The sequence below is a fragment of the Zeus faber genome (assembly GCF_960531495.2).
Source record: "Zeus faber genome assembly, chromosome: 7".
In the NCBI taxonomy this organism is placed as follows: domain Eukaryota; kingdom Metazoa; phylum Chordata; class Actinopteri; order Zeiformes; family Zeidae; genus Zeus; species Zeus faber.
This window is the reverse complement of record NC_137203.1, coordinates 21,155,710-21,177,592: the sequence shown is the minus strand read 5'-3', so window position 1 is coordinate 21,177,592 and position 21,883 is coordinate 21,155,710. Positions and strand designations below refer to the sequence as shown.

Here is a 21,883-nt window from a genome sequence, read left to right as displayed (position 1 = left end):
TTGGAAAGTCAAGGCGTTAGGAAAACAACACAAAAGGGTGGGGCGGCGGAACAACTGGGAGGGGGGGGGGGGGTTAAAAAAACAACTGTTCAACCGCTTGAATTGTTTGTTCCGCTGAAAAATAAAACGCGGCTTTGCTTTTTTTTTTTTTTTTTTTTTTTTTTCGAAGTTAAACATTTATTCAGTTATGAGGAGCTGGCGTGGGATCTTCCCAACACTGACTTTACGTTTTTCAGTGATGGAAGAAGTAAAAAATACCCTGACACAACGTGACTCTAGTATGAAGGGAAAGTGCCACGTTCACATTTGTGCTGAAGTACTTGCTCATGAATGTACTTAAAGTATTCAGAGAAAAAGTACTCGTCATATCCAGTGCCCTGATATAAGATGTCATAAAGTGCTACTGTACCTTTTTTTTCCTGCAGATCAGTGTCCATAACTATTTTACTAGTAAAACAGTATCGGTGGTGTCATAGTAATTTGTAGATATATATATATATATATATATATATAAAAATACAAATCCGGATTTGAAAAAAAGGAAAGTAATGTGAATAAGTATGGATATTTGCCTTGCACCGTATGAAGTGAAAGTCGAAAGTCTCCAAAAGTGTTGTAGTGTAAACACTTATGTAAGTACAGACACTTAACTGTCAACGTATCTCCAGGCTTTTGGACTGACTGAGCATGTTGAGTTGTTTTCTTCTTGCCTGGAAAAAGAAACATGTCCAAACCATTTCTAATGCGTTGCTCAATATTTGCTCCTGGAGTTTTACACTCCATAAGGATTTGAAATTATGAAAGAACAGTCGACTGTTGCTCCATGGCTGTGGGCATTGGAAATAGTTTGCTATTTGGACACAGGTAAGATAAGACTTAAGTATCTAAACAAAGCACATCACAAACGTTTCTTTACATTTACATCAGACAGTATCCGCCTGTCTTTATAAGTGCAAAATAATTATCGCTCAATAAAACCTCTTAGAATTTCTGAGATATTCAACATCTCACAAAGTCCAAAAAAATAAGCAAATTGTGCTTATTTGGATTTACAGTTGCAACGTATGTACATCCGGACGTACCTTATTATGTACTTGTGTTGCTCTGCCTGAGTCTAAACAAATGGCATGTTTACAGCAAGCAGAAGTCACCTGATCAGTTATGCAGAAGAATATAGTCCATGAGTGGGTGCGTCAGAAAAAAATACATCAGTAAACGGATATCCCCTGACCTGTCAAGTCACTTTAAAAGCTCAGCACACTTCTTAACTGCTGCGAAGCGGGCCACGGTATTTCTTACAATATAGTAGGTCACCACGGAAGCACAAATAGGTAAAATGTACATTTCTAAATCAATATTGGCTTCTATATTCATCCTGTGTGCATAAATGATATGCATCCACTTAAATGTATGTACTATACAGCACTACATGTACTATAAGTAGCAGGACATGTTCTATATGTAGCACTTTATGAAGCACTAAAGGTTTTATATGTAACTATAACAGATTCGGTCTGGTGCACCCAAATGCAGGACACAACAAAGTCTCAGGAGTAGGTGCAAGGTTTAATGTAGAACAGGCAGGGTCAAAACCAGGGGAACAGTCAACAGGAAAACTTATCGGCAGGGAACCAGGGTCCAGGCGAACAGGTGGAGGATCAGGGTCCAGGGACAGACAGGGAACCAGGGAACAGGCGGGGAATCAGGATCAGGGAACAGGCCGGGAACTAGGGTCCAAGAACAGGCCGGGAATCAGGGTCCAAGAACAGGCCGGGAATCAGGGTCCAAGAACAGGAAGGGAATCAGGGTTCAGGAACAGGCAGGAAATCAGGATCAGGGAACAGGCTGGGAATCAGAGTCTAGGAACAGGCAGGGAATCGGAATCGTAGACAGGACCGAGAATTCAATACGCACTCAGACACACAGACACATAAGGAGACCAGGAGACAGAAAGGCACAGCTGGGGCTGTGACAGTAACACTATATGTACTATACATAACACCATATGGACTATACATTACACTATACAGTATGTACTATACGTAACACTATATGTACTGAAAAATAATCTCTTGAACTTGAACTAGAACTTGAACTATATGTAGCACTATATGTATTAACACTATATGTACTATACGTAACACTATAACACTATATGTACTATACGTAACACTATAACACTATATGTACTATATGTAGCACTATATATACTATTTCAAGATTCAAGATTTGTAACACTATATGTACTATACGTAACACTATATGTACTATACGTAACACTATATGTACAATATGTAACACTTTATGTACTATATGTCCACTATATGTACTATACACAACACGATAACACTATATATGCTGACAGTAATGCTGCATTTACATGGAACACGGTAGTCAGGAGTCGGCAAACTGGAAGTCATGTTAGTGGATGAGAGCATGACAGAAGACCGGCAAGGAAGACCGGCGATAGTAGTACTGGAGATGAGTTTTGGTCTCCAGACCGGTCATGAGATGACTTTTTGAAGGTCTCGGTCTCGTCTCGTAATCGACCGCATTTTTACTCTGTCTTATCTCGGTCTCAGACAAAGAGGACTCTGCATTTTATTTCAAGACCTACATTGCCTGTGCACTGCCTGATTTATTTGTTAACATCATTACTGTGATTGGATGTAAAACGTTTTGCTTTAAATTCAAGGAATAACTTGACTAATTTCGAATTTGAAATTTCTGTTACTCTAGCTGTCAGCTTCTTAGTGTTTGTTTGTATTTGTTTAGCTCATGGATGTGGGTGTTTTTTTTATGGGAATGTGGATCTTTCAGATCAATTTTAGGAGTGTCTATGGATTGCACATTCCAAATGTTATCGTAAGCGTGTCCTGCAGTGTGGGACTCACACTGGTCTGGTCCTGGTCTTGACTCACTCTTGCCCTGCCTTGGTCTTGGTCTCGACTTGGTCTCAACCCTCAAAGTCTTGTGTTTGTCTCTGTCTCAATACACTCTGGTCCTGGTCATGACTTGGTCTCAGTTTAGGTGGTCTTGACTACAAAATTAAATGGCAAACAGCAACGGTACACGGCATTTGCCGTCCAAGTTAAAATATTTTAACTTTTTGCCGTACGCCGCACCGGAATTACAGCTGGATGTTGTGTAGGCAAGGAGCCGGCTCTACTGCCCATATCTGCTGCGGCTGCCGGAGTTTTGGAGTCGGACCCGGTAGATGCCCTTTTCTCTGGAATACAGCACTTAAATGGCTTAAGTAAAAACCGTGGATTGATATAAAAGTTGTTTTTTTTATTTATTAATTGCATGGAAGCTGGTTGGTGCTTGTAGTGAGGAAGCAGATGGAGGATTTGGACGTGGTGGTGTCGCGTGTCGGTACCTCCCTCATGCTCCCCATGTGCCATTCAGAAAGTGCCGTTATGCCATCTCCTGTCTATCGTGTTCCATTCGAATGCAGCATATCATTATACACTATATCTTCTATATGTTCAATACGTAACACTATATGTACTATATGTACTATATGTTCAATATGTAACACTATATGTACTATATGTAACACTAGTGTTACATATTGTGTTACATATAGTACATATAGTACTTATAGTACATATTATGTACTATATGTTCAATATGTAACACTATATGTACTATATGTAGTGTAGAATGTGTTATGTTTAGAAAAAGTGATAATCAGCTATAATGAAGGGGACAAGTGGCCTTTCAATGTAACCATAAGAGTTGACCTTCATAGATTTCTGCTGGTATCTGGTGCTGCCGATGTGGGCGGGGCAAAACACACATTACAAGCACACACACAGACGCACACAGACGCGCACACACACACACACACACACACACACACACACACACACACACACACACATACACACACAGGAACCAGTATGAACCTATGCAAGAGGAATTTTTCACAGACGTATATAATAAGCCTGCTATGTAGCCTGCTATATTGTGGCTGCTTGTTTGTAGGCTTCCTTGTGATTTTTGGCGATCTTTATATTTTTCTTGTGTGTTTTTGAAATATATAAAATCACAGCATTTCCCTGTCCCCATAGAAGGCGTAGATTTAGATGAACAAGAAACGCAGTTAATTAAACATGACGCTATCTCCCCACGCTGTTTATATAATGTTATTTTAAATTTTTCAAATTTAATTTAAAATATATACTGTTTATACAATATTTTATCTCATATATATACATATGAGATTTGAAAAAAAGAAAAAAATATATATTTTTTCCCCTTCTCGCATACTTTTGTGCAGCATGCATAGTGCACACAATTCCATTTGTGACGCCAGTGGTTGCACGGAAAGCCATTTGTCCAACGCATGCACTGGTGTCGTGCGTTTGCACAAGAAACCGCAGGCTCTGCCAGCCCACAACTGGCCAGACGCCCCGTCCGTCACACGGTGAATGGGTGTTACCGATTCCGTGGGTGTAATGCTGCATTCCATACACATCGAAACTCGGGAAATCCAAGCATCGTACTTGGAAGAGCGCGAAGGAACGTCCATCGAGTCGGAACTTCGGGGCGGACAACTGTGGCCCGGGTTTACCGACACAACGCACCGAAAGTCGTGGCAATATGGCGGCACACAACGTCAACGGCGAACAAACTCCCCGTGGCATTGTTTTTATTTGAAAACACGTCTGACCTGCATTTTAAACGTCTCTGTAGCGTCATATTACGTTAACACACAGTTTGTATCTTTCGTAACTCACAAGTTTGCCGCCCCCCGCCGCCCCCCCCCCCCCCCCCGAACAGAAGCAACGTAATCTCGGATGTGGGAGGCTGCCGACTCCTAATGTGCACTTTCCGAGTTTGAAATGAACGCAGCGTTAGTCAGAAGCGAGTGACGTCACAGCGCTTGTTCCATTATGACGCGGTGGGATTCCGCGAAAATTGTTTCTCGGAGTTGCGGCTTCAGTATAGGACACGTTGCGCGAGGACCACGGAGAGACGGGGACGCGCGCAGACGCGACAAGCTTCGGTAATCGATCCTCCAGGCGGCGTGTTGTTGATCGGCAGGATAGTGTGTCTAAATGTAATCGGGCGACAAAGGAAAACATCAGTGATAACAGATCATATCTGTCCCCGGTGGGTGTCGATCCGCCCCGCGTCCCCGGTGAGAAACGCACCCTTTGCGGAACGGTCACATTGAGGACGACACGTGTGGGCGGTTAACCGCATGTCTCCCGGGACGAGCGAGGAAGGGACACCCACCGTCGATGTTTATTAGGATTACTTGGTTTTGAAAGTGCGGAGACACTCGCCCGGCGCTCAAGCCCCCTTCCCCTTAACCGAACCGGGTCGTTTAGAGCGACATGTCGGAGGTGGATCTCGCCAAACGCCCCGCGGGCGGTGGTCCCGGCGCTTTGCCCGAGGACGTGCTGAAAGAGAGCCAGGAGAACAGGGCTTTACTGATGGTGGCGATGATTCTGCTGGATCTGAACCCCGCGACCGCCGCCGCGACCAGCAGCGGCGGCGGAGGAGGGACCAGATGTCTGGGGCTGACCGACACCGGCGCCCGGGATCGGATCTCTGTGACGACTCGGGGTCCGAGTAACACAAAGGCGCGGATCGGACTCGACGCCCCGGAGAAGAAGCACTGCTGCCCCTTCTCCGGGTGCGGGAAGACCTACGGCAAGTCGTCCCACCTCAAAGCCCACCTGAGGGTCCACACCGGTGAGTGGTCCAATGCAATCACTAATTAATGGAGATGAGAAAACTCATTTTGGGGTTATTTTATCACCCAATCAAATATGTAACTGGGATACGAATAAAGAATCAGTCATATACTCTCCATCTGTGTGTGTGACCTTCGGGGTGTGTGTGTGGGGGGCGGTGTGGTGCATTGTAAATAGTTCGTCATAAATTGACATTTACATTTAACAGACCGAAAACATCAACATAATGAAGTTAGAAAAACGTTTAATACATTTAGACGAATATTCGGCTTGTTTCAGAGGCATTCAGATAAATAGATATTGAGGTCGATCGATCGATAGATCAGCAGCTCACGTCACAACAATACGCAGTAATAATAAAAGTAACCGTAAAAAACGAATCCCACTAAGCAATAAGCCCCAAAATTAACTACAGTAAAAAAAAACCCCTGCAATACAGTATACAATGAACCTAAAACATTAGGCATTGCCGAGAAAATAAAAAAATATTTTGGGGAATGTTCATGGGTTTTGAGTGTTGAATTACACGGGTCGGTTCATGTGAACAGTGCGTAAACTGTGGATGAAAGTCCGCTCCTCGGGGTCACTGCGACGTTCCTGTCCTGTCCCCACACGTTCTGCTCCGGCGAGAACAACCCCTGCGTCCGCATACGTCATCACCCGACCACGCCCCCTTTCCTCGGGTTGTAAACAAGTGCGGACACGTGGTTAGAGGAGCTTGGTACAGGCCGAGTAGCTGGGTCGTGTTATTTTAGCTTGAGCTTTTGAGTGATTTTCACGTGCCGCAGGATGTTTTTTTTTTATGATCAGAATCTATTTATTGGGCCATGTATTATATACGAGAAATATATATATATATATATATATATATACACACACACAGTTACTCCTCACTTAACGACCCAGTTTCGTTCCTACAACCGGGTCGTTAAGCAAATTAGTCGATAAGCTTGGACCCGTGTTTTTTCAGGGTAAGGGGGCGTGGCTGGTATATAAAGTGTGTGTATATATATATAATGTATATAGTCTATATAGTATATATAGTGTTATTTCACGGTAAGGGGGCGTGGCGATCGCGAACGCTAGTGTAGTGAATACTGACAGACTGCGGGAACGAGACTTGAGAACGGTGATGAGATGTATACAGTGTATATGGTATATATAGTGTATATAGTATATAAAGGGCGGTGCGATGAGATGCTTGACGCTGAGACGCCGCGGTATTGAACGCAGCGCACAATACAAAATGGTCGGAGAGCTGGTCAAACGGTCGTTAAACAGGTGGGTCGCTAAGTGAGGAGAACCTGTATTTGGTAAGGTCATTGTTGTACAGACAAGTAGTGTAAAAAGCTTAACAACAAGATTAAAAAAAAATGCAAAATGTGTGGCAGGATCAATTAAATTAAAGTGGCTAAGTGGCAGTATGGTTATATTTGTACCATGGGTACAAATATTAGATAGGATAAAACTTTATTTATCTGGGTGGGAAATTCAGCAGCAAATAATACTGCGAGTCAATAAAGGGATAAGAAGTAAGATTGAGATAAAAAATAACACGTGCACTATGCTAACTAGTAGTATAACTGGTATAACTCACTAGTATAAATAGAGGTGGGATATTCTACACAGGATGAATTAATAATACAGTAACAGGCATGGATAACAAAGGATGAGTTAGGTCTAAATTATTACGATGTTTACGATGGTTCATGCATTGTAAAAAAATATTTACAATGCATGAAGTCTACGTTATTACAACACCATTACAATGCAATTATTCCAAGAAATTCATGTCTGTCTGCTAAAATTGTGTTTTTGTCAGAGGAAAAAATATATTTTTAGTAGTAATAAAGCTTGTATTCTAAAGGCCTATTATATCCCTCTAATGTTTACCTCATTCGGCGTGTGTGTGTGTGCGCGCGCGCGTTTTCACAGGCGAGCGCCCATTCGAGTGCACGTGGCCCGACTGCAGCAAGAAGTTCTCGCGGTCGGACGAGCTGACGCGCCACTACCGCACGCACACGGGTGAGAAGCGATTCCACTGCCCGCTGTGCGACAAGTGCTTCATGAGGAGCGACCATCTGACCAAACACGCCCGCCGGCACGCCGCCTTCCATCCCAGCATGCTGCAGTGCTCCGGCGCGGCCAAGAGGCGCCGCTGCTCCGTGTCCGCCTCCTCCTCGGACTCGGGAGAGCTGAGCCCCGCCAGGGTTTGAGCGGCACGCACGCGCGCACACACGCACACACACACACACACACACACACACACACACACACACACACACACACACACACATACACACACACGCCCAGATAACACAGGGAACACACACTCAAATGTTGGCATTGAACACACACACACACAGCACAGCACTGTTTGTGCTGGGACGCCATAACCTCAGAGTGCTGACTAGTGACTACGAGGCCTCTGTTCTCCACGCTACCGGCGAAAATTAACATTCTGAACATTCTGGGATTGCTCAACCGCAGAACTTGTTGACAGAACCGTGATAAAGGTAGAGCCGCGCCCCCTCTCTATAGGTCAACGTACGGTCCTGTAAGGAATGTGAAAACGAACCAGGTTACACATTTTGCCTATTAAAACAAAATCATCACTCCTGTGTATACCCCATTGTCCACCATGATTGTATTATATGATAGTATAATATGCTTGTTTCGGGCCATTTTCTCTGGTACTACACTTATAGAGGATAGGAGGTAAAAATGCAGACGTGCTTGATTTGCCATATCAGACTGTTTGGCAGCTCAGATCTATATCTCTAACCACTGCAACTTATTTTACAGATGTAATTGCTAGAGAAATGTCATTAACATAATATATCTGCACTTTCCGGTGCCTTTGCGATCCACAGACGGCAATATCCCAATTCTTTGTGACCCAAGTGTGCGTTGCAGAGCGCCGTCGTTGTTGCAAGGCCGCCAAAGTCGAGTGTGTTTTCATCTGAATGCCCTGGAATTTGTGAATGATGGAAACACTTGATACCGACCTTTTTTTAAAGTGCTTGTATCAGAGCAAAGTGGCCTGATGGACGTTGATGGACGAGAAGGCACCTCCCATTTGTGACTGGGGTGTCACTTGTCCATTCAAACAAAGCTCTTTTTTTTTACAATTTGCCTTACTACCTTAAATATGTTTGTTGCATCAAAAGGCAATTCACAGAGATGACCCACAGTATGATCCAAACTAGAATCTTTGGTATTTTTTGCAGGTTTGCATTCGTTTTCAAGACAAGGGCACATTTGTGAACTTATATTATTTAAATGGACTACTCTTAATAGTTGACAATCAACAAGTCAGTGTCATCTTATGATTCTGATTTTTTTTATACTTGAATAATATGAAAATGTCTTGAACAAATCATTAATCAAAATGCATATGTCCATGCATGTGTGAAGTCATATGTAGATAAACACATGCAGTATTCGCTGTTTTTAATTCAGCTTCACTTCACTACAGGACAGAGTGAATGTACAGCGGTGGCGTAACTAAACACAAACTACCTTTTCAGACGGATGATTTATTCTGTAGTGAAGTAGAATTGATGAGAAACACAAGCCATGTTCTTCTGCAGAACATTCCAGGGCTTGGTATTTAGCTAGAACTATTTAGCTGTGTATCTTATAAATGCGGTTACATCCCAAAATACATACATTTTGGTAGTAAAACCCTGTGGAATTATTTTAAACATGTGGCTTATTTCAGGAGGGAATTTGCATATTGCATTTAACTTTATTGCTTTAGCGAGATTTAATATTCTTAAATTGAAAATATACATCTTATTTTAAAGCATAGGATTAACAATTTTATTACTTTACTTACAATTAAATCACTCTTTGGTCTTAAGACCAGGGTTTTCAGTGTTTTGAATCAAAACACATTGGACAGTGTGCATTTTCAGCCGTTGCTGCATAAATAAACTTTGCAAATCTGGTTTAATTAGCATTACCAAAAAAAAAAAAAAAGATTTCAAGTATTGAATTTCCAACACAATTGTCTCTTGGCACCAATCAATGAGTGCAAAGAAGGTAAAAAGTATTTTATTACATATGAACGGATTCTGCATGGTCACATGTACAACCCCTGGTGGTGATTTAGAAGCATAGCATTTTAAGTTTAGCGATAATGTTTATTTTATTTTTTGTTTGTTTTTTTACTTTTTCCATTGTACCATTATTCTCATATGTTTGGAAACCTTTTGCATTATGTAGCACGCATGTCATTTATTTTGTCCTTAAACCTTTTAGAACACTGCTCGTGGAAAGAATAATTTGCATAAAAACACATGGTGGGTTTTAGAGGATTTATCGTCATGGTACTTGTCAGTACCTGTCAGTTAATGCAAAGAAAGAAATTTCCTGGTAGAAAGGTTAACCTTTTCCTGCTGCGAACAACGTGCGGAAAGTTAAATGCTGCTTTCACCTCTTTTAAAGCATGATGTGATAAAACTGTGATCAAATGTTGGTGCCTTTCAGCTGATGCTACTGCACTGTAATCAGGTAATTAAAGTGTACATAGAGGGGAAATTACTGCTCTGCAAGAGTTAACATTAAAAGTACTTATCTTTCTAAACATGCTTCTCAGTTGTTCTTGAAACTGCACAAATGCACTATTCACAATTCATACCCATTTATTTTACGGTATATAGTAGAGTAGTAGTATACGTAATTTATAGCATATGATCTTAAGTGCGTACAAACTGTATAAACATTATGAACCCTACTTTAAAGTGAATGTACAAATGTTGAGCACAGAAGACAGAAGTGTTCCACTAGCTTTGTGTTCATTTATTGATTTCATTCACTACACATACCAATAACATTGTTAAATATTGGAATGAAAGTGTTTCATAGTACAACAAAATAGTTAAAAACAAAAGAAAACCGTTGTTTAAATGTAAAAAAAAAAAAATCGGACAGCAAATGCTCTTTCAAAATAAATATAAGTCGTCAGGAGGGCGCTAAATATACACAATATATTTTTTAATATCTCAGTACTTAAGGCATACTCTATTTGCAAATGATCACCGGCTATGGAGAGTGAGAAACATTACGGATTTGTTCATGAAGGAGCCTAAACAAAAAACAAATCCCACCTATAAGTAGAAAAGAAGAAAAAATGACCCATTGTTTTTTGTTGCCGGTTTGTGTGTGTGTGTGTGTGTGTGTGTGTGTGTGTGTGTGTGTGTGTGTGTGTGTGTGTGTGTGTGTGTGTGTGTGTGTGTGTGTGTGTGTGTGTGTGTGTGTGAGAGAAGCGACAAAGAGTGGAGAGCAACTTACTCGTGTGCTCGTTTTACCTTCTGTGGCGTACGCGAGATGAGTGTCCGGCCACATCTAATGTAATGCTGTAATGATACGGTTTGGTAATGGGTCCCACCAGCTGACAGGATTAAAACATTTTTTTTGTCCTTTTAGGATCCCCACAAGTCAGACTAGAAGTCTCGACAGGGCTTTGCCGCCAAGTTTGGCCACGATTTCAAGGGGTTGGGAAGGAGGAAATAGTGGATTGGACTGTTGGGGAGGTGGGGAAGGAAGTCAGTGTCACCGAACTAAAATAATTCTGACTGACTTTGAGGGTGGGGGGCTGCCATAAAACCACGTTGGAGAAATGGCAACTGAAGCTGAGAAACAGAGCTATAGACAGCCTGGAGTATCAGTGCAATAAACAGCGAACGCTCTTCCCTTTTAGCACAGTTCATACCAGATAAGGACACCGTCACTGTCTTTTGTAAATAGGGAAGAGTATGAACAACAGCCCGAACGCAAAAAAAGAAAAACCTCAAAATGTTCAGCAATAAGGACATTTGAAATGATGGGAAGCAAATTTCCAAAACAGTAGAGCGTCATTACACAGTAGAAATGGGGTCAAACCAAGCCAACGCAGGACTCCCGGCCGTTTTCCCATTGATGGACCGGTTGGACCTGGTGCTCCTCAAAGCTGGTACCTTGGTCTCCTTCCATTTTCGTTCATACATTCATTCATTCTCTGGACGATTTAACCCGCGCAGCCCCTCAAGCCAGCCAAAAAGAAGGTGAATGAGTGCAACGACATGGCCTGCGCTAGTTAAAAAGTCGCGTGCACTAATCATTGATTCAACAGCTTCAGATTTGGGGGGTGGGGGTTACACCGAGACAAGAGTCCTCTTTTCGATCACACTGATCCCTTCGTATTTGTTTATCGCACGCAACAAAAAACAAATTCAAATAAAACGCAAAGAAATACAGCAAATCAAATATCGGGTAAAAATACAAAAAATACTGCCTAGAATTGGTCGAAGCAGAGAAGGTGATCAGCAGCAGCTATGGTAGGGGTTCTTCCGATGGGAGACAAGTGTTTTTTTCTACTCAAAAGCATCAGCTCAGGCTTGCTTCGTCTCTGCGCTCATCACAGCCTGTCGTCCAGGAAAGTTTTAATGTGGGGAGTGAAGTCAACAATGCCAAAACCAAACCCAAAAAGCGCACGTCCTACCATAGGAGGAAACCATCATCACCGTTTGTCGCACCTTAAACGTATTATATATATATTTTTTAATTATCTGTTTAATGAATTGGATTAATTAATCGTTATTATTCTTACCATCGTCATATTACACAACAGTCGTAACAATATTCTATCAGTGCCTCTCTGTAGCCGCCCGGTGACAGAGATGGCGAAGTATAGTTAAGGAGGGTGAGGTTTTGGCGGGGGTTGTGTTGTGCAGAAAAGGGAAGAGGGGGCGAAGTTAGCGGATCTAGGGGTCAGGGTTACTGTATTTGACAGGCGGTGGAGGAGGTGGCCTGGCAGCACATGCAGGTGGGGTTGACGGATTTGGGCGGGATCAGATCCAGGTCCTCGTCGTCCGGGATCTCGTCCAGACGGTAACCGTCCTTCAGCAGCTGGATGTTCAGGTCCTGGTTGATTTGCTGCGGAAAAAAAAGGAAACTTTTATTTTTCTGCTTGCACTTCTCTTCCGGCAGGTCACCCATTTGACTGTAACACCGGTAACAACACTGCGGCACAGGGGTGAATGTCATGCTCGTAAACAGGGAATGAAGCGATAAACGAAAACATTTTTCCCTTAAATAACTCCTCAAATTGACAAAGTCAGACTGCTGTGGCGCATGAGCTTCATCTGAAATGTGGAGGGAGCATCTGCACGAAATGCAGATTGTGGATCGTCCCCCATCGCTTGCATTGAACTCCTGATGCAGGGATGGAGCTGCACATCCAGTTTGGAGAAAAGGCTGGAAACCGCCTATGTACTACACGAGGGGGGTGAGTATAAAACAGGGATAAACTTCAAGAAATCCAAGCTATTCCTTTGAGGAAACATTTCCACCCTTACAACCCCTTATCTAGCTGAGATTTTCACACATTCCACTCTTTAATAAACCACATCCCACATCTCACCTCAGCTGAAGAGTATCCCGATGAAGAGTATCTAGACATGTCAAAGTCATCATCACTGAAACGGAAACACATAGTTAGATAAGAGCCGGTCTTTTTATTCTATGCAGTTTTTAGATTTTACCATCATACATTTTATAGAGATTAAAAGCTCTGCATTGAAACAGTACGTAGAAGCAACTACTCTGACTTTTGCAGTTGCGTCAAATTAACCTTGCTGCTTGGTCACCCAGCACGTCCGCTTCTATGAACTGTGGTGTTGTGCCTCGGATTGCTCCCCTACCACAGAATGGATCCAGGCTATCAAACCACTTTGCTTCCTTAATATTTCAGCGTGACATGAAGTTAGGTCTGGAGGGATGTAGTTAATAAATGAAATAACAGTTGGTTCAAATTGCCTCAACTTAATTTCTCCCTGCATATGTCTGCAGACGACAACCCCGTTTTACCTGCTCTCCTACTGCAGCTGTTGGAGGAGTGCCGCAGTGGAGACAGCGTTTCCGCTGCTCATTTAATTTGAGGGTAGGACGGATGCTACATTAAGAGTGGTTTCAAACGTCGTGAACGCTGCCAGCCATGCTATCATTTTCCAGCTCGTGAAAGTTACGGCACCTTGCGCCGTAACTTCTCATGGCGCCAGTTAATGCAGTGAAGAAAAATTATGTTCGACATAAGGTCACCTCAAAACGAAGAGTGGTGTTAAATACCCGCACAGACTTGTTTTTCCCATGTTAAAAATAGCAAGAAACACATCTTGGTATTTTTAAAGTATTTTGAGTATTTATAGAGCTTATTGTGCATAATCACCAGGTGTCATAACATTTCACTGCATGTATGTGCAACCGTATGTATATGTATGTGACAAATAACCTCTTGGATCTTGGATAAGAAAAAAATTGTGAATGATATTTAAATATGTATATAATGTGTGTATTTACCTGTCTGTGTCTAGGGCGACCAGGGGCTTCTCATCTGGACTCTGGTCTAAGGAGGAATAGCCTTTGTTAGGAACTACCAACCTGGTAAGAAAAGAAAGAAAGACAAAGAAAGAAAGAAAGAAAGAAAGAAAGAAAGGAAGGAGGGGGTTAAGATGAAAACAGCTGACCAGTCAGTCAGAGCAGTGTGGAGGCGGGTGAGTGGGCAGTAATTGGGGGAACAATATAAAAAGAGAAATATTGAAAGAAAAGACAGTTGGAGCTGGAAAGAACAAAACGACAACGACCGACGCAGGTGATCTTTCCTAACGCGCCTCCATCTGTGTTTCCGAAACCAATTTTTCAATGGTATAAAGACAGCTCAGAAACGATTGGTTATGCGCATTCTCATCAACGGTCCAGTCTGCTTTCATTTAGAACTCTTTTACAGCTAAAAAATTCATTCATCAATGAATTTAAATCACCGTTAACCAGGGCCGGCTCCAAATCAGACCCGTTATCAATCAACCCGCCACAGGCGAACAAAATGACTTCAAGGCACTTTTCACAATTTACCCATAAAGAAGTGGATTCCTCTGAAAATGAGATTCATCGATACAACATATATATGTTCTATGGCAGGCCATTTATTTTAAATAACTGCTATAAAAGAAAACGCACCGCAGTTTTTGAGGTAGCTCTTTGTGATTGGACTCCTACAAAATGCAGTCTTTATTCTGGGAAACGCTTCTTTATGCCTCCGATGTCACTGAAAATCACCCCAAAATGCGCAAAGCGTGGACTCATGTTCCACCTCTCACGCTGCCTGTTCAGTGTGTCCATCTTGAAACCCGGAAGCTTACGGACAAACAGGGAAAAAACTGTATCCTAGACCGGACCAGACGTCCGGCTCTGCGTCGTGAAAATGTTCCGGCGCTTCCTCCGCTACGTCTAGGCTTTTTCGGAGCGGAGGAGGCCGCTCTCACCGCGTTCGGGCCATCACGTTGTTCTTCTTGGGCTGCTGGTTCACCGGACTCCCCGCGGTGTTGCCGTTCTTCAGCGAGCCCTTCCTGGCCAGCTCTCTCTGTTTCTCTGCAAAAAGACAAGACACATGCTGGCGTTTTAGGAAATACGAGGAAAGAAGTTCCAAAGAAGTTCTACAAAAGCGCGTGTCCTATGCCCCGCCCAGCCACGGCGGCGGGCGGCTAGGTGGGGACTCGGCCAGATCGCGATGCACCTGGAGTCGCCGTTCCCCAGATTGGATCATAACAAGACCATCAACGCCGGCCTGAACCATTAAAAAAGCTGGCGACATCAAACACAGAAGCTCAGCAAGGCGGCATCACGACTCTCATATCTTGAGTAACCTCTGTCAACAGCGGGGGATAAAATGAAAGCACCGTCATCAAAAACATATATATATATATATTTTTTTTAAGTACCTTTCTCGTCGCAATTTGATTATTGGTTAGAGCAGTGTCGTGTAGCTTTATAAGAGGCAGCATTGATTTGTCCCGAGATGTCAGTTTGTTCCGGTGGAAGTCAGTCCGATTTAATGTCGACGTTGATTTGATTCAATGGGTGTTAGTTGCAGCTGTGCCACGGCATTTATGTCATTTAAAACGTCGAAAGATCGGTCAGCGTTTGTGGCACCAGAGAGACCTGCAGAGAGACCTGCACTGGACACCAGTCTGGTGTAAGTCACTATTGTACCAAATGCCACACGGCACTCTGGAAAACAAAATTGTTTTGTCACAAGTGACAGCACATCGTTTTTTTTAGTTTTTTTTTTATGGTTGTTGTTTTTTTTCATCCTGAAATTTCTGACCACCGTAGATAAGGTCGGCTGAAAGGACAGAATGTACAGAATGAACTGAACGTGCAGAGATGGAGATGTATCAGCCTAGTGCGAGGGCTAGAGATGTAATGCTGCTGTTTCACGTGCTTTGGACAAACATTTAAGGGCTGATTACATTGTACAGGGCATTTTGGGTTCGGGATTTGGCCCGTCACAGAGGTTTTCTATTTTCAAGTATTTGCCTGTTTTCTGCAGTACTGTTAAATGTTTTTGTTTTTTTTACTATAAGCTTAGATCATAGGACGGGCTCGGTTAAATGCGGAGCTCACAGCATTCGTATAAATGCTGTGAGAATATGTTCTGCCTTGGCTGACATGGCACACGTGGGAGTGGTTGTTTTACGGGTTCAAAATGAGCCTAAATAACATTTCTCTAGTTTAGCAATATTTCAAGTATTTCAATATATGAATACTGCTTTTAGAGTGCCTTGGTTCCAAAAGGCTTGGACAAAGAGGTTAAATAAAAAGATGCCCTCTGCCTCCCTTTGACAGACCTCTCTCCAAGGTGCTGAAATGAGTCTTCAACGGTTATATTTTGAGACACAGGACAAGTTCAAGTTCAAGTTCAAGTTCAAGAGATTATTTGTCACATACATATACATACGGTCATACATATAGGCAGTGAACATTGAACTTAAACTATTAAAACCATTAATAATAAACCAGAATACAGCTGCCCATACCTGGTGTCAAAGATTTACAAAAGTAGTCTGTGGCTAAAGGCCAAAAAAATTCTATTTGCAATTAAAAACCCAGATTAGTAATATAGATTTATTTAAATCACACTTGAAAGTATAATCCATCAATGTGCCTTGTAGTGGGAAAGTTATCTCATAATTGGTCCTCACCTTACAGGAGCCATTGGACAGTGTTAATAAAAAACCCTGTCGCAAAATTGGTCAATTCATTCCATTCCAGCCTCTAATAGGCCTTTTAACATCCTTTGTGGAACAGCACACACACACACACACACACATACTTATATCCAACAATACACCAAAACGATCAACTTCCCTAACGCCTGCTCCAGGAAGGTTATATCACCTCAACCGCCCTGAGAGATTTAGGCCGGATTGATTTGTTCTCAAGAACCTCAAAAAGCACAACAACAGTATGACGTGTAGAAGGCGGGGAATATCCAAATCCAGCAAACGGCTCTGACGCACCTATTTTCATCTGCAAGGGGGAGGGTTTGTAGTTGAGGGTGACGGGCTCTCCTTCTCTGGTGTCCGAGTCCGCCTCCGAGGCCGTGGAGGAGGCCGGGTCCTGCAAACAGAAAGATGTGCATGTCAGTCTCAATAACCTATGAATGAGGAATGTGTTTTCATAATGCATAAGACACTCAATATCCAAAATAGGTTTCAACTTACAACAAAGGCTCTCTCTCCTTCAAACAACCCAACGGCATTACAACAAATTTTCCAAAGAAAAAAAACTTGCAACAACAAAAGAACAACAGTTGCCATTTAGACGTGGGTAGCTGTATGCCTAGTATACACTACAGGACTTCTGCTGGGATTTCCGAGTCTCTGACAAATTTTCAAGATGTTAAGAGAATCATAAGGAAAGCTCTTGTCTTCATGGTGAGTATATCAGGTTGGTCTGACATTATTTTAAAGTCTTCAGTCTCGGCTCCTGTCGGGTGTGCTAGAATCCCGAGATGTGTGATCCCCTGTGATCACCGTCCCTGCTAAATCCTATAGTGTGTGCACTACGCAGATGGCAGGGGGGGGAAGTCTCTAAATATGCGATGCTGTTTTTTGAAAGTCTTTACGAAGTCTTTCGGCGTAGTCCTGCCAGTCAAAGCGCAGGTTCCGTACCATACTGTACCTTTACGAGGGACCAGGCATGCATAGATGGCACAGGGCGGAGGGATGAATGAAATCTCGGGTGGGCGAGACAATAGGGGGGTTTAGGGGCCAGTCTGGCTTGTGATTCCAGTGATAGTGGGATTGACTGTAGTGGCGCCAGGAGGCTCCCACCGCAGGATGGAGTGATCACTCACCAGACCAGACTGTATAACCTCCCCTCAGTGTTCAAGAAGCCATGGGGTGGTATCACGCCACCACACCATTGCCTTGAAAACAGGAGCGTCTTGGTGCTGATGCTGAGGATGGATGCGATAGGAGTGACGTGGACGCTGTTCACTACGCAGCATCCAATCTTGCCTTAAACAACATCATTTCCAGCCTCATCAGCAAAACACCAATTATATAGTTCTTTACGTGTTTTGTGGACTAAAAATAAACTAAAATAGGCTCATCGCATTATTATCATTGATGATATTATTATTATTATTATTATTATTATTATTATTATTATTATTATTATTATTGTTATTATACATCAGATATGGCAAGTGATGAGTTTTTACCTAAACGCATCATATTGTAGGCCTCTGTTCTAGCCCTGTAGCCCACGAGAGGAGGGTGCTTTGGGGGTTCAAAATACATCATTTTAACGCAATGATTTATCATTTTATAAACACTCACAAGCGGCTGCATCTCGGCGCTCATCTCCGCCTCCTGCACGGCGCTCGGCACCTGGAATCTGTCCATCTCTTCCATCATGGTGGAGACGCTTCTCTTCGAACCGTCTTCCTCTCAAATCGGAAGATCTGAAAACCTCAAGTATTACGATAAATCCTGGCTGAGGTGTGGTCCGCTTTTCGGTCGTCGTCAGATTTCCAGGCTACATCGGCCCCAGCGATCCCCGTGTTCCCAGCCTCATCCCAGCAGCAGCCAGTGTGGCGGGGCTCGCCAATAGTGGTGGAAGACTGGCGAACGATTCGTTCGTATTGAACGAGTGTTTGAAACGACTCGGGCGTCGGGAGTGTCTCCGGCAGAAGCGTGAATCTTCAACTCACAAACGGAAAATCATTATGAGGTACAATTTAAGGTGGAAGGGGGCCAAGCCAAGCCACATATCTCTTTGGCTCAAGTAAATCATTTTTGTGATTCACACTTTGCATTTCTGTGCCAAAATAAATATATTTTGAGAGAATGAGGCTGAAAGATGTTCTGGCATCCTTCCGCTTAAATAAATAGATTTGGCAGAGTGAAATGATTCTTGTGAGAATCCCATTTGCGACTCACAGCCGACCAGACATGTGGCCAAGTGCCTCTTATCAAGTCACAGTATCTTTTTTGTATAGTATAGTATAATATATTATAGTATAGTATAGTATAGTATAGTTTCTTTATAAAGAGAAAAGACAAGGTATTAGTACCTGTCTAATAATTATATTATTGGCCATACTATCTAACCTGGTCAAAAGGTATGACAATGAATTTAATTTTTATTATAATTATTGATATTCAGTCAAATAAATGTAATCAAACGAAAAACAAATAACTTCATAAAAGCTTATTTATTTCTTCTCAGTCTAACAAAAATATTTCCTCTTAAACAGTGAAATACTGACAGCCAGACTACAACATCAACCGTTGTTACAATACCTGCCCTGCCTGTCTCTCTGCCTGTTTGCAGAATATCTCAAAAGCTTATGAACAGATTTGCACAAACTGATTTGACTGAATGACACTTTTGAATCTGGACGTGGATGAGTCTTGGCACAGTCGCGGCTGCTTGACCATGTGATCTGATCATACTGTGTGTGTGTGTGTGTGTGTGTGTGTGTGTGTGTGTGTGTGTGTGTGTGTGTGTGTGTGTGTGTGTGTGTAACCAGGGTAACGACTGCTTCTCGTTGAAAAAGACGTCAGGTAGCCTGCAGCTTAACTGACAGGGTCGTCATGTATATTTAATATTAGGGCTGTGCGATATGACGATATATATCGTAAGACGATAGAAAAAAAATGTATCGTCTATACATATTTTTAGAGCCCGACCGATGCCAGATTTTTGGGGTGCGATGCCAATCCCTGTTTTGGAGAGTGCTGGCCCACCGATAACTGTTTCAGCGGGTGTTTTGTCAAAAAGCGCAAAAATGTTGAATACGTTTGATAAACTTTTATTTTATTACCGTTTCTGTATTGAGAACATTTAACGTACAACCAAAGAAATACACAAAAATAAACACAAAAAAAAATAAAAATTCTGATGGATAAAAAAATGTAAAAGATTATATTAAATTTAAAAAAAAATTACGAGTTCCGGTGATCGCATCACCCGAGTTTCCCATGAACGCGGCATGGCGTAAAGCTTGGAAGGCCATGTCCGCGTCAAAATGCGAGCGTAAACAAACGGACATCTGCGCTTATTGTGGTGAGTAACTTCAAAGTAACACAAAACAGACAAGTACAGGAGGAATAATGAATCTATTTTTTGTTTATTATACTTGGGGGTAAAAAAAAAAAAAAAAAAAGAGTCAAATAATGATTCAAGATTCAAGATTCAAGATTCAAGATTTTTATTTGTCACATACATATACATACTTCCATACATATATGCAGTGAAATGTAATGCAACGCACCCGGTGATAGCACACAATAAGTCCTAGGAAAAAGTACAAAAATAAAATAAAATAAAAAGTAGAAAATTCCTTTCTAATAGACCGACTAACTGACTCCTAAAACGTAATACAGTAAGTGGAATACTTATAGAATAAGATAAAAATATATGGAATATATTGACTCATTGAATTGACTCATTTCGGTCGGGCTTTTACACAGTTTCGATCAACATGCCGCAAATTAGCGGCAGAACTGCTTTACGGCAATGCCCGCAGGGGGCGGGAACGTTAACACACTGGAGGAGGAGCGTGGCGCTTCGCGGACCAATCGCGGCGCACGGAGCTTATAACGCGGAAGGGGACAAAAAAAAACCACCGTTCCTGGTTTACGACGGACAACTTGTTCAGCGCCAGTTGGTGTTCGAGCAGGAAATGACTCCCGAGATCTGTCCGTCTGCTGCCGAGTCGAGGGGGGGGGGGAAACACACACACACACACACACACACACACACACACACACACACACACACACACACACACACACACACACACACACACACACACACACACATACCACGCTGAACCAAAGTCGATTTTCTTTTTTGTTTGTCGATCGCGCCTCCATTCCGGTTTCGGTGAAGGAGAGCGGACGCAAAACAGGTCAGTCGAGTCACCCCGTTGCGAGTCGAGCTCTCGTGTTGGTTTGTTTCCGGTCCAGTCAGGTTGCGACTCGAGTCCGAGTCACAGTGACTCGACCGACTCTGCTGGGCGCGCGGTTCCTCGCTCGCAACCGAATCAGAGGAAGTCGAACGACTCTCTATACCGCGCGGCTCGTCGAGGAGCGAATCCCAAAGAATCGGTCGAACCTCCCGTCGCTTAATCGGCCCCTTGACCGGGCGGTGACGTCGCTCGAACGCCCACTTCCGGGTGCGGAGCCCCTGCGAGCCCGCTGCCATGGGGGGGACTCAACAGTCCAAAAACTTCTTGAACGGTCATTAAAATGCTGCCGTCGTGGGGCGGTGCGTGGTGCTGCCCAGTGGCGAGGAGATGAAGGAAATCGAGCAGTTCGGGAAACATGGAAAATAATGATAGAGTTTAGTGTGCGGCAGGATGACGTCAAATCTAAACACAATAAGAAATTTGGTTCTAGTCATGGGGCGATATGTGCTAACACCCTGTTACACATTTGAACTCAATTCACAATCTTAAACGTGACAAAACATAGTCCAAAAATAGTCTGTGTCTATATATATGTAGTATATATGTACACACACACACACACACACATATATACTGTATATATGTGTGTATATATAATCTTATTGTTTTATTATTCATTCATTTCTTCATTTTATGAATTTAATTTATTTATATATTGTTTTTCAACGATCAAGGCCCGTCAGTCTGCTTAAAAAACAAAAAACGAACTGTAGGCAGTCAAACTTTGCTCGTGATGCCAATGAATAATGACGCGGAGAAGCAAGCGAATGAACGCTTCTTGGGCGTGAACAAGGAAAGAACACTGTGCTGCGTCAGTCTCAAAGACACCCAAGCTGATCCAAGCCGCTCACAGGGAACATCCTTA

General features: G+C 42.7%; 2 protein-coding genes across 3 annotated transcripts; one reads left to right on the top strand and one right to left on the bottom strand.

Moving 5' to 3' along the window:
- The first annotated feature begins 4,961 nt into the window (after positions 1-4,961).
- On the top strand, positions 4,962-10,288 carry klf9 (Kruppel like factor 9). The gene is made up of 2 exons (XM_080003389.1): positions 4,962-5,709; positions 7,647-10,288. Exons 1-2 carry the CDS (start codon positions 5,349-5,351, stop codon positions 7,925-7,927), a joined length of 642 nt encoding a protein of 213 aa, XP_079859515.1. The 5' UTR covers positions 4,962-5,348; the 3' UTR covers positions 7,928-10,288.
- A 2,185-nt stretch (positions 10,289-12,473) lies between these two features.
- Positions 12,474-18,457, bottom strand: fam219ab (family with sequence similarity 219 member Ab; the record flags this gene model as incomplete). Of its 2 annotated transcripts, none has more annotated exons than XM_080003662.1 (6): positions 12,474-12,632; positions 13,120-13,174; positions 14,055-14,135; positions 15,017-15,122; positions 17,054-17,153; positions 18,380-18,457. In XM_080003662.1, 6 exons carry the CDS (start codon positions 18,455-18,457, stop codon positions 12,474-12,476), a joined length of 579 nt encoding a protein of 192 aa, XP_079859788.1. The 2 variants fall into 2 exon arrangements, with proteins under 2 accessions (XP_079859788.1, XP_079859789.1); XM_080003663.1 differs by having other exon boundaries at positions 12,474-12,629; positions 18,431-18,457.
- Positions 18,458-21,883: the final 3,426 nt, after the last annotated feature.

Coding starts and splice junctions, on each gene's coding strand:
- klf9 (XM_080003389.1), top strand. CDS start 5,349: ATGTCGGAGGTGGATCTCGCCAAACGCCCCGCGGGCGGTGGTCCCGGC. Junction 5,710..7,646: donor CCACCTGAGGGTCCACACCG/GTGAGTGGTCCA, acceptor GCGTTTTCACAG/GCGAGCGCCCATTCGAGTGC.